The following is a 12981-nucleotide window of genomic DNA, read 5'->3' on the forward strand; positions in this document are numbered from 1 at the left end:
ATAGGTCTGTAACTTAAATAAACTATGAAGATATACCCAGTTCATTCAATATTTCTCCAATCTCATTCCATATGTTCTTTTTGCACATTACATTGCTATAATTTTAATTTGATGGTTTGGTCTAACAAAATAAGCTTCGCATTATCCATTTAATTTATACCTTCAATATCACAGCGATTGGAGGCCTTGCAATCGATACAATTTTCATGACATTCTTTATTTCGATCTTGGCCCTTACGGAAATTCGTTTAGAATTCTTTGGTCAGAATTCTGGATGGAATCCGTTCATACGGACAGAGACGATGCTCCATTTAAAATAATGCAAAGAATAAAAATCTGAATGTGCCAAACGAATCTGTTCCGATAAGTGAGCACCTACCTTTATTTGCCATATTGCCCTTTGTTACTATAATGTCATCTGTTTTATTTTCAATCCAAAAGTCTATAAAGTACATACATTGCATAGTTCTATAAATGAAAATAATTACAAAATTAAGACAATATTAAATTCATATACAAATATAAATCAGATTATTGACGTCCTTAGAAAATAAATACATGTAAATATGCATTACAAACAGATATTCAAGAATGATTTTACATTAAAACAGATAGAAATTAAAGAGTTACAAATATATGTATATAAGAAATACTACAAATCATTGCTTGCTATTTCTTTTTTGAGCCCCCTTTGCCTTTTCCCTTCCCTTTCTTGTCTTTGCCCTTCTTGGTCTTCTTGTAAGGTCCAAGGCCCCTGCGCACCATGGTGCCTCTCCACCAGGCTTGGATGCAGGTGGCCATGCGATTGAGATAGGCCTGATGGGCAGCCTTGGCGGCTTGTTCCTCCTTGTAAGCCAAGTAGGCTTTCATCTCATCCTGACGTTGTTGATACTGAAAAGTTATAATTATTCAACTGAAACATTTCTCAGCAATAGCTTTCAAATTGTTATGCTTTTCATTTCTTATTTTTTCTGATCTAACTTTGTCTTTGTACTTTTTTGAACTGAGTTTGGCATCAGGCAATAGTAATCAGTAGAAATTTTAAATAGGGGAGAAGTGGGTACAGTAAGACAGGGAGAACAGTGAGACTTTTTTATTAGATGGTAAATTTTGATGTTGAGATGTTGGTTACAGTGGAGTTGTATGTTGTATGAGTAAAGTAACAGTATTTTTATACTCGATTTGATTCTAGTTATAAAGGTGAGTGATGAAAAGATAATTCTAATCTAAATGAGGGGTTGGAAAGCAATGGTGGATTGTTAATGTTTAGGTGAAGGGTTTGGACTTTTTCCATTGCTGGTTGTCACAATCACAAAATTAAGACACAACGTTTCGAAGGGTGGTTCTCCCTTCGTCTTCAGGTGGAAGGAAGGAGAGAGGAGAAAAAAAAACCTATTGTTGGGATTGTTACGTACAGCTATTCTGTATGACTGATCGTCGATTCCTGGCTTCGGTGGAGATTATAATTAAGAAAGACCCGAAGTCATTTGCAGTATGTTGGCACTAAAACCAAACCACTTCACGCCCATCTTCTTTATCCCGTTTTAATAATTAATATTTTGTCTCTCACTGTACCCACCACTCCCCTACTCAGAAAACGTACTCACACATATGGAAAAACAAAATATCTATGAGCCTAGAGTCTTACATCTTGAAACTAATTATAGTTAAATAGGTCTCATTCTCGGAGCTAGAGGTACCATTCCTAAGTTATTGGTTAGCTGGAGAGAAAAATATAAATTAAGTAAACAGTTACAAGATGACATTGTCACTTTTATTAAATATTCTGTTGCTATATTTTGGCACCATCTATATCAGTCATGTTTGCATCAGCTCACGATGTGTACTTCCCTCACAGTGGAAACAGTCATGCTCGTGAGCGTCTGTACTATTCCCCTCTTTCGCTGCAAGAGGGGAGGCGGGGCAAATAAGAACACTGGTAATACAAATGTACGATTGCTTGCTTTTCAGTGCTTATTGAAAACAACACGATGGCACATGTTAGTGAGATCCTATAGATATTTATGTATTTTTGTATTATGTTTGTTTATTTTATTTTTAAATGTAGACTACAATTGATTTTTGGGAAGCTGATTCATTTTTGTTCATTATACGATTCAATTACGTTAGGGATACATTAAGGGGAGATGAAAGATGAGAGGATAATATTAAAATGGATTTGAGGGAGGTGGGATATGATGGTAGGGAGTGGATTAATCTTGCACAGGATAGGGACTAGTGGTGGGCTTATGTGAAGATGGCAATGAAAGTCTGGATTTTCTAAAAGCCATAAGTAAATGAAGATAATAATAATCCGTGGCGCTACAGCCCACAAAGGGCCAAGTCCGACCAGCCGGCTGCTGGTCTCACGGCCACATGCCGAAGCAGAGGTGGACGATCATCCAACCAGAATGGAGGTATCGTGTGATTAGCACGATGAGTCTCCCAGTCGTTATAGCTGGTTTGCGAAACCAGATTTCGCTACCTATCGTAGCTTCCCAAATGCATCACGATGCTGGGTGGGCACCAGTCCCATACACTGGCCGAAATTTCATGAGAAAATTTCTTCCCCCATGAGGATTCGAACCAACGCGCATTCCGTAATGCGAGTCCTAGGCAGGATGCCTTAGACCACAGCGCATGACGTAAATGAAGATACTACATTTTTAAAGTACCTATATATATTATATATCACTTAGTGATTTAAGACGGCGCTTATTCTGTCGGATCCCGGCCAATTAGTCACTCATCAAGAGTGCACCTCCGCACATATGTGGACATTGTCCTACTGTCATAGGTTACATCTATGACGTAGTGCAGAGGGTAGGCCACTAGAGGGAACCCAAGAGGTGGAACTTAAACTGAGAGGATTCGATCCGACATTGGGATGGGAATCCAGTGTGGCTTAGCATGTGGAGCTGAAAACCCGGGTTGAAATCCTGGTGCCGGAGAGAATTTTTCTCTCTTCCACTTCTCTTTCATCTTACATATATATTGTATTTTGTTACTCTCATTTGAGAATAGACATTTAACACAATCATTGGGATTTTCATAAATCCCCTATCACTTTTTTTTAACCTTTATCGCATTTTATGTGCATTTTTATCAAATTGTTATAGTTTTCGAATACAATTGAGATTATATTATCACATTTCCCATCACGTAGGCCTACCAAGAGAGCCAACTTCTGACGGAAAATGAAATCCGTGTATGATCTTCACTGTGTAAGAATCATATTCTCCCCTTTTATGTACAGATCAATGTTGTGTTGTTATGCTTATTGGCAAGGCAGTCATACTTACCAGCAGAGCTAATTCTTCAAGTTTTGTGTATTCTGCTGCACGCTGATCTCTCAGCTTCTGCAATTCATTGTCCCTCTGCTCCATTTCATTCTCGTACTTCTCCATCCATTGTTGTATTTGCTCTTCCAGACTCTGAAAAAATGTAAAAGTGTAATTACTCCTCCATTTACATTAATTGACGTGGCAGGCAATAAGACGTCCTGCATAGTAAAATGCTGACATGACAGAAGTGCTGTAATGCAGTGCGTTCTTCGAAATTACGAGGGCCGTCCAGAAAGTAAGTTTCCCTGAGGCCGTGTACAGAACACAATTTCATGGAAAAATTTATTGGAACAGAAACAGCAGTTGTTGAGCTATTTTTTAACATATTCCTCACCGGAATTGAGACATTTGTCATACCTTGGAATCAACTTTTGTATCCCTGTATCGTAGAAGTCTGGCACCTGGGATCAGAACCAATGTGTGATAGCTAGGGGGCGGATGTTGATGACCTAAAAATCTACTTAAAATGATCATTAAAATAACATGAAGTTAAAAGGAAATGACAATTAAATTTATTCACCATACTCGCACCACAACTTCTTAAAAATTAGTAACCTTGTTTCATTGACTGCCCTGCAAATTTCGAAGAGAGGAGGCAACTTCCTGGAATTTGGCTAAGATAAAGGAAAAAAACATGCAACAAAATGAAGGTTTAAGGGAAAACTATAGGTTTTAGTGAGGGTTTACAATGTGTTTCAATCAGGGGTGGTCCATGTCAGTGCCTTCATTCTCTGTCTCCTCCTTCTGCACTTCACTTTTGTTACCAGATCTTCCAGATGAGGGTGTGTGAATGACAAAACAAATTGTTGTTGTTTTCTAATGCCAGGCGTTTGACAATAAAGTCATTACAAAACAAATTGTGGGCGCAGCGTGCATTCTTGCAATCTTTGTGTTAAAAGTAGTGTCTACTACAGTAAACATCCCTTCCAAACCACATCCTGTCCAGGACATGGTGAAAGTTTCCCCCTTCCAAACATAAATTCTAAATACACCCTCGTACCGACAAAAGATCAGTAGCAGTCAAAGTTCTCACTTAAACTAAGCTGTTGTCAAGCATTTTATATTACTTCCATTGTGTGAAGTGAAGCCTTTAGTGGAATGAGGGATGGACTTTAGAGTCTGTTCCAAACTATAAAACTGAAACTTAACTGTTATTTACATATTCAGTAGGTAATTACTACTGACCTATTTGGTTAGAAAATGATTTAACAAACCTATTGGTAAAGAAGAAAATAAAATCCATTCCAAAAGTTTTTCAAAGTATTAAAAATAACCAAAAAATGCCGAAAAAATATAAAAATGACCTATTAGTTCAAAAACGTCAAAAAATGCAATGTAAGAAATTACTTTTTTACGTTGATATTAACATAGAAAGGATTTCTATATTAACAGGCATTGTCCTAATGTTGTTGTTGTTGTCTAGTGCCTTGCATTTGGCAATGAAGCCATTACAGTCGTGCTTTCCAATACTTTTGAACTGTAGTTTCTTCTGATCTTAATGCTTCACAGGTCTTCAAGTGGTCTTCATTCATTTCTGCTGGATCGTTACACAGGACACATATGGGTGAAGCTGAGATACCTATTCGCATTGTCCTAATGTGAAAAATAAGAAGATGACTTTTCATGAACATCTGTCTCCTAATGATAGCTATCTGCACCTTTCTGTTAATCCCACGATATGACAAATGTCCCATTTCCGGTGGGGAATATGTTGAAAAATAGTTCAACAATATTGCTGTATCTGTTCCAATAAATCTTTCCATGAAATTGTGTTTTCTTTCTGGAAACGGCCCCAGGGAAACTTACTTTCTGGACACGCCTCGTATTTTTGTTTAATTTGTGGAAGATGAGAAGCCAAATTCTATGGTTTACCAGTCTCAACACTTCGGTTAGAAATTCCTATCAGTGCCTTCATTATAACTGGGGAATGAGGAGAGGGGGGAGAAAAGGTCATTTGTCAGTCATAATTAATACAAATCAAAAGTCTTCCTTCGAAAAGGAAGTGAAGACAGGAGTCCCATTGCTTATATTTACAGCACATAAAAGAATCCTACTCGTACCCTTGAATAAGAAGTTAGCAGGAACAATTCACCTGTCAGCTGTTTCTCTCTTTGTGGACACTCACTGCAGATCATAGTCTTGTAAGTTGGGACAAAATAGGAAAAGAAAGTAATGGACAGGCACAATACATCAGTGACTGCAGTGTATCCGGGGTCATATAGCGGATGGGCCTTCAAATAAAAATAAAGACAGCGTCAAGATGGCCATCGACTCAATATTTTTCCATCATGTTTATTAGTAGATTTTTTAAATTTGTCATTTGCTTTTCGACGGGTTCTTAGTCCAGTGGTGAAGTGTCAGGGTAGGCAGGGTAAACTGAGATTTCCCAAACATTTTCGAAGAAGGGACAAGATCAAGTTAGAATTTAGTTAATTAAAAACAGGAGCGTTTCCGCATTTCGCTTACCTTTTAGCGAGGTAAAGCATGTCCTATATCACTATGCCTTCAGCCCAGCTTGCCCAAAAGTTTTGTCACACTTCACTACTGGTTCTTACTTCTTAGGGCATTGGTTCTTCACCACCATGAATCTTGTTGTCTTCTTGGCCAAACCTCTCCAAGTCCTTATGTTTGCCCACAGTATAAATTTAAATTTAAAATAGTATTATAAATTATTATCAATACTATGCATATTTGCAATAACACATTAAAATGGCAGGCTACTCTGCACCTTCTGCTTTTATTAAAGACTTATAAAATAAATTTTTATTTGTATAGTAAAACAAATTTTTTTGCAGAGGAAATTAATAAAAGATTAATAAACTTCTAGTTCACAAGGCTAATGGGCTCAGCAGCTGGGTATCTGGTTCTAATGAGTGCACTCATTGTTTATTTAACATGGAGGCACGAGATAACAATTACTCTGCTTGCTATTATAATTCACTCTGGCTGATTACGACTCACTGTGGTGGCTTCTCTTATGTAGTCCTCTATTTCCGTATGGCAGCGCAGCTCCATGTTAATGTGGTCCTTGAGGTCCACGAAGCGGTCCTCCAGATGCTTCTCTGTGAGGGCAAGCCGCTGGGTGTTCTGTTCTTCACGTGCCTGCTCCCAGTGAGATATGTACTTGTACTTCAGGTCGTTGGTGAACAACGTATCCTGGATCTCATCCTGCCAGACAACAAGTCCACTTATAACAGCCTCTTTACACTATCTTGTTGGTTTAAACATAACCATTGTATGTATTGTACTTATATAATTTTCTATAACTAGATAATGATGATTTTAATGATGCAGGGAATATATAAAATTATGTTATGGAAAGTGGCACACTGTTAGCCAAACAAATAGAGCACTGGCGTTCTATGCTGGTAACCCAGGTTCGAATCTTGCGGGTTCAACTGGAATTTGTGTTGGACAAAGACGGTATTTGATGATAGGTTTTTGTGGGATACTCCCGTTTCTCCTACCAGTATTCCTTTGTTTCTCCACTAATCATCATCATACACTGTTACATAGTTTGCCTCCCATGGTGAACTAAGGACAATGCTTTCATGGAGGCTGAAACAACTGCAAGCTTGGGCATGTCGCCCACTAGATGGAGTTGCTTGGGGGAATGACGCAAGTCAAATGCCTGCCATTAGTTAAAAAAAAAAAAAGAAAGAGGGAGTATCCCAGAGAGTAAAATTTCTCATCTCCTAGAGATCAAAATTTTCCCGATAGGGATTTCTGTTGGATCTAAAGTATTTACCCCTGATTGAGGTTCTGGCTGATATACATCTATTATCAGTAAAAGTAGGAATTTATACCACAGCATGAGGATATTAGGCTAGTTGTGCTTAGATTGTCGTTACGTCATGAGTGACGTGAAGCCTGAAGTGTAGCCAGGTTACAACTGAAATGTGTTATGTATCACAGCAATGGGGATGTTTTTCGTGTTTAGGGTTCAGCGTTGTGGTCCGGCAATTGGTTTATTTACATTGCACTGCGATTCGTTGATTGGTTAACCACATAAAGCTACAACCTCACCCTGCTTGCTGACAGGCTGGTCTTCCTTCCTAGGCCCTACAGGAAAGGTCCCATCATCTACTGACGGGTCCGAACCCAGAGCCCGGAGCCCCAAGTTCTCAGAACCTAGATCAGCATTGAAAACCTGTACTATCCTCAGACATTATCTCCAGCCTATTTTACAATTACAGATTATGAATTAAATGGGGAGGAAGTGGAGAGTGTTGGTGGGATGAAAGGGGGAATGGGAGTACCTTGAGAAAACATATGTTTTAATTCAAAGCCATTCTGGGTGTTACAAAAATGACGAACGATACTTACTTTGAGTTGAGCGATAACTTCATGTTTTGTATTTAATTTCTCATTGCCCTCCTTTAATTCCTTCTTCAGAGAATTTCGGAGTCTGTTCATTTCTTGAAGATTCTGTTGCTGTTCTCTTATAAGATCCGCCTCATCGTCCCGTTTCTTTCTTTCTGCTTTATTAACTTGTATCAAGGATGTGAAGGAATTATTCATCTTTAATTCATCCAGTGTCAATCGTAAGACTAATTCAAGAGTTGCTCTGCAAAGATATGCATTTTAAATAAAGTTTCATAATGCAGGACATTTACTTCATTACCTTCAAGCCAAGTCCTTAACATACCGTACTTTCATTGGACGGAGTTACGCAACAATAGACCAACCGACAATTTGAAAAAATTGAGATATTTGCACAAATCTGTTGTTGGCGGGATTATTTAATTCGGAAAAAATCAAGAATGCAATATTTGCGTTTTGATGCTATTTATAAGCAAAATTCGTTTATTGCATAAAATGTAGGCTATTCATTTATTTTGCTTTGCAGTATTAAATCAGCTGTTAGTCTGTTACCTATTAAAAATTGGTTAGCCTTTTTTTAGTATTATTTGTATTTTTTTTGTAATAGTATGAATGTTACAATACTTCTTGCATAAAATGTTTGATAAAAACAATATTTATTTCAATGGTCAGTAGGCTATCTCGAAAACAGGTTTTTGGAGATTGGTCTCTTATTGCTGAACTTCGTCCAGTTGATGTTCTTCACCTCAGCACTTCTGTAGCTGGTATTGAATTCAATAATCGGACTTAGCCACTCTTCACTTACCTGTCGCCCTGAAGTTTATTGAATTTCTTCGATTTGTTAAGAAATTGTTTGTTTGGCTCTGTTTCTTCCACATCAACTCGAAATCGTAGTCTGTCTGCAAATCTAGAAGTAAAAATGAACCACAAGTATTGTTAATAGTAGACTACAGTTTCCAAACACAATTTATAAATATCGTACAAGAAATACAGGGAATACGGAAAATCTCCAAGAAGATTAAAAATGGTAATAAATCAAAATCTCGAAATCTGTTTTTGTTGACGTCCCAATACTTTCTCAATATTTCGTACAATAACAAAGTATAAAAATAATGAAAATTATTCCTAAAGACGACTGTGAATCATGTGCATGAAAACCGAAGACTTCGAGAAATATAGGTATTATATCAATCAATTTCTTTTTACAAACTGTTAGTCGAGGGTTCAGAATGACAATGTTCTATCTAGTGTTTAGTAAATTTTACAGGAGAGCATTTTAAAAGTTTTGTTGTAAAGAAAATCAATGCAAATAAAAACCTTTTCAAACTAACTTTATCACATATATTATTTTAATGTACCGAAGTACATATGATATTTCCATGCACATATTCTGCATCATCATACGATGAAAGAGTAATGGAACGGAGAAAAATTCTCTCCGGCACTGAGATTTGAACCCAGGTTTTCAGCTCTACGTGCTGATGCTTTATCCACTAAGCCACACCGGATACCCATCCCGGTGTCGGACAGAATCGGGATGGGTATCTGGTGTGGCTTAGTGGATGAAACATCAGCACGTAGAGCTGAAAACCCGGGTTCAAATCCCGGTGCCGGAGAGAATTTTTCTCCGTTCCATTACTCTTTCATCGTATAACTTTATCACGCAAAATAATTGAGATATCAACATCTAATTTATATGGTAGATAGCTGTGAAGTAGCAGAACTCAATGCAACAAAAATCTCAATTTTGCTAAAAATGTCAGATAGAACCTTGTCATTCTGAGCCCGCGAGGTGTAAAATGTCATGTAGACGTAGCTGTTCTCAGAAATGAATATTTTTATTTATAAATAGCAATATGGACTAAATTTTGTGAAGAATATTTGTCTTCAAAATGGATCAGTAAAAGGACATATTAATTTCTAACTAAAACTTATGGAACTTTAAATTTGACTCCATTTTAAAAAAACTTTAACCAGAATATTCACACTGTTCTGATTTCTCTACTTCTAAGATAAGTGCTACTCAATGAAACCGACTTCCAGTATTTATTGCTCTTTGCAATGTCTCTTAGATTTGAAGAGTTCACTGCAAGAATGATAGATGTCATTTGTAATACATTTTGCAGGAGAAGCAATTGAAAGTTTGAAATGCTTAGCGCTCAAAGCTTAACTATGATTTTCTGATCATTACTGGACAATGACTATCAGTGTTAATGGCATATAACTCTCTATGTACATTCTATATGTCTTAAGCTCTGCATTGACAGTCTTGGTTCATTTTTGACAAGAAAGTGACATCCATCATTCTTGCAGTGGACTCTTCATTTATTAATTTTGAATAATAATATTGAGATATTAAGTAATTGTATGTAAAAGTACCTTTCCCTGAGGTCTTTGTAGTTCAGTTCTGGAGATACATGGGGCTTACTGTTCGTTTTCCCCAAGATGTATAATTGATCAATGCAGTCTTCTAGCACGGTTATAATACCAATCCTCTCAATTTTGGACATTTGACCAATAACATTTTCGGAGGGCGTTGGAAGAGTCTTCAGAACATCTTTAGCAGAATGTCCTTTTGTCAGCTTCATCTCTCTCTCTACCGCAGATTTTGCCAACATAACAATATCTGACATCGTCTTTGGGAGCTTCTCTTCAGTATCTGTTGAATCTCCATCATCTGCACCTCCTGACAAACTAGAATTACCTGGCATCTGAGATCCTTTTACATTGATTCCAGGTACTGAAAGAAAACCTATTTTTCTCTCCGACTGACCACTTTTATCAGCTCTTGTAACCATGTCAGATGTTGCCTGAAAATGTTCTCTTTCATTTCGTTTTCTACTACTGTCTGCAATAGCAGGTAAAGAGACAGATCCTTGACGTGCTTTGTCATCTGCACTTTTACTTATATTTTCACTGAACTTAATCATTTTCACACAATTCACAAAAGGTTTAAAGCCAGCTCTTCTGATAAATGATCATATTATAAGCTACGTCAGTTTGATAGAGACCTTACTTGAAGAGTTTCAATACGAAGATGACTTATTAGAAATAGCAAACGTTTTTTATACAGTATATTCCAATAGAAAACTATATTGATACAAAATAAGTGTAGATACATAACATGCAAATTGCATTAACAATATTTGTGTTGCTTGGCAACCATTATTGATCATACAGCAACAGCTGAATATCAGATCAATAACAATGTGATTTTTTTATATACCTAGATCTTATAAGTTTTGAGGCGTATTCTTATTATTACCTAATAATAACATTATTATTATTATTATTATTATTATTATTATTATTATTATTGATCTCTTATTTTGAGCTATAATATTAAAAAAAAATATGCCAATACCAGTACTGATACTATTAGATGAGTGACAAGAAGAAGTAAGGTGTTCATATAACCAGTTTTATAATGTCCTAGCTATTCCATCAGCATAACCTAAAATCCATCTTTGAAAGAAATTTCAAATGCAATAATTCGTATTATGTCACCATATTTCTACATATTTCACACAGTTAAGAGTACCCAAAAACAATGCTTTAGCACTCACTATGTACATGTGAATATATAAGTTTGAGTTGCTACTTCATTTGATGTTCATTGCTCTGATATGAATGAATAATTATGTTCAACCATGACTCTGATTTGAACTAGTCACCGAATATTTTTAATGATAATCGATTTGAATTAGTCATTACGTTTTTTTAGAAGATAGGAAAGGAAAATTCTTAAGCAGATGTTGCACCTTGCACGTGGACAGGAAAAATATCAAGCTTTGTATATTTGTTAATAACCTTTCTCTACTTCGTTTCTTTTATTCAAAGTTTTTGCAGACAGTCTGTGTCACATAAGGGATATTGATATATAGTATGATACCATATTTTTTCTGGATGTAGGACATAGGAACTTTAACGCTGCTGTAAGAAACCTGTGTATAAAAACAATAAAAAAATAACTTACTCAGTGGACTATGTTTATAAATTAGCAGGCTTAGACTATTTATAAAACAAGAGAATAACATTTTATGTAATCTCCCATCTTACGATGTTTGGTGACGTGTCAAAGCTTGGTGTTCTCTTGTTTTACAAGCCTACTAAAATTTTTAAACCTGACCCAGTGATTAAGTTATTAGCCAGAAAAACACACAGTATAGTTAGCCTTGGACCTTTGTTATAAACAAAAAGCGTAAGCAGTCAATAACACACTAAACATTTCCCCCCCCCCCCATATTAGGCACATCATTTCTCTGGACACACAGCAGCCAGCCTTAGACGCACTAAACAGTTACCCCATATTCGGTGATAAAAAGTTTAGCCGATTCTATAATTAATGTGTGTTTTTAAAGAAATTATGCGAGATAAAAATTCAATTTTGATAAAATTAAGTACCAGCTGATGATAAAGTACAATTTTTGAAATGGTTGTCTGGCAAGGAAATTTAGGTGGATTTGGTGGATACATTGAGGAATCATTCTATTTCATACACCACCATAAAAATTGGGTTAAGGAATTTAGGAGAGAAAGAATGGAGATCAAAGATGAACATCATGTTAGGAGATCCATTTCTGTGGCCACCCTAGATAACATTGATGCCGTGCATGACATTATTTTGGAGGATCGACAAATTGGGCTCAAATTCACGTCAGAGAATTTCAAAATTTCATATGAACGTGTCTTTCACATCACATATGATTTATATATGAAAAATTTATTTGCTAAATGGATTGCTGAATACCTGGATGCTGATCAGAAATGACTCATAATGACAATTTCCAAGTTGCTTTGCTACTGTTTGAAGAGAATTATTTTATTATTTTGGTTTGTATTGTAACTATGGACGAAAGATGTATACATCATAACGATCCAGAAAGAAAAGAATGGAAACACTGTGATTCTCCACACCCAAAGAAATTTCACGTTCAAAAATCGGCAGCAAAGGTCCCTGCATCAGTTTTTGCGACAGAGATGAAATAATTATGACAGACTACTTAGAAAAATAGATGACTGAATAACCAGAAATCATAAGGTGTGAGATCGGGTGATCTTGCTGGCCATGCAACAGGTCCACTCCTTTCAATCCATCATCCTGGAAATTTGATGCCCAAATGTTTAGGATAACGTGCAGCATACATATGAGCAGCAGCACATGAATTCAGTCGTGTCTCTCAGTACGTTCCTCATTAGAATTCTGGTCGTCTCCCATTGTGGGGGACTGTAACTAAGCTATATAGATAACAGTGGCATAGCTGAAAAGCTCAGCTTCCCCAGTTAATAATAATTTCATAACAAACCTGCAGTT

At 36.5% G+C, this 12981-nt stretch overlaps 1 protein-coding gene across 1 annotated transcript; it reads right to left on the reverse strand.

Moving 5' to 3' along the window:
* Positions 1 to 449: 449 nt before the first annotated feature.
* LOC138702737 (dynein regulatory complex protein 9-like) lies at positions 450 to 10875 on the reverse strand. The gene is made up of 6 exons (XM_069830040.1): positions 10047 to 10875; positions 8473 to 8574; positions 7671 to 7911; positions 6306 to 6512; positions 3303 to 3434; positions 450 to 891 (listed from the first exon to the last, which is right to left on the reverse strand). The coding sequence occupies exons 1-6, from the start codon at positions 10595 to 10597 to the stop codon at positions 670 to 672; spliced, it is 1455 nt and encodes a 484-aa protein (XP_069686141.1). The 5' UTR covers positions 10598 to 10875; the 3' UTR covers positions 450 to 669.
* Between the last annotated feature and the right edge of the window lie 2106 nt (positions 10876 to 12981).

Source organism: Periplaneta americana, chromosome 7 (genome assembly GCF_040183065.1).
Source record: "Periplaneta americana isolate PAMFEO1 chromosome 7, P.americana_PAMFEO1_priV1, whole genome shotgun sequence".
In the NCBI taxonomy this organism is placed as follows: domain Eukaryota; kingdom Metazoa; phylum Arthropoda; class Insecta; order Blattodea; family Blattidae; genus Periplaneta; species Periplaneta americana.

What these genes read in the sequence shown, in the direction of transcription:
- LOC138702737 (XM_069830040.1), bottom strand. Translation starts at nt 10,597, where the DNA reads ATGATTAAGTTCAGTGAAAATATAAGTAAAAGTGCAGATGACAAAGCA. An exon ending in AAGTTATCGCTCAACTCAAA is followed by an intron (nt 6,513 to 7,670) that starts GTAAGTATCGTT and finishes GTTGTCTGGCAG; the next exon opens with GATGAGATCCAGGATACGTT. An exon ending in ACATAAGAGAAGCCACCACA is followed by an intron (nt 3,435 to 6,305) that starts GTGAGTCGTAAT and finishes ACATTTTTTCAG; the next exon opens with AGTCTGGAAGAGCAAATACA.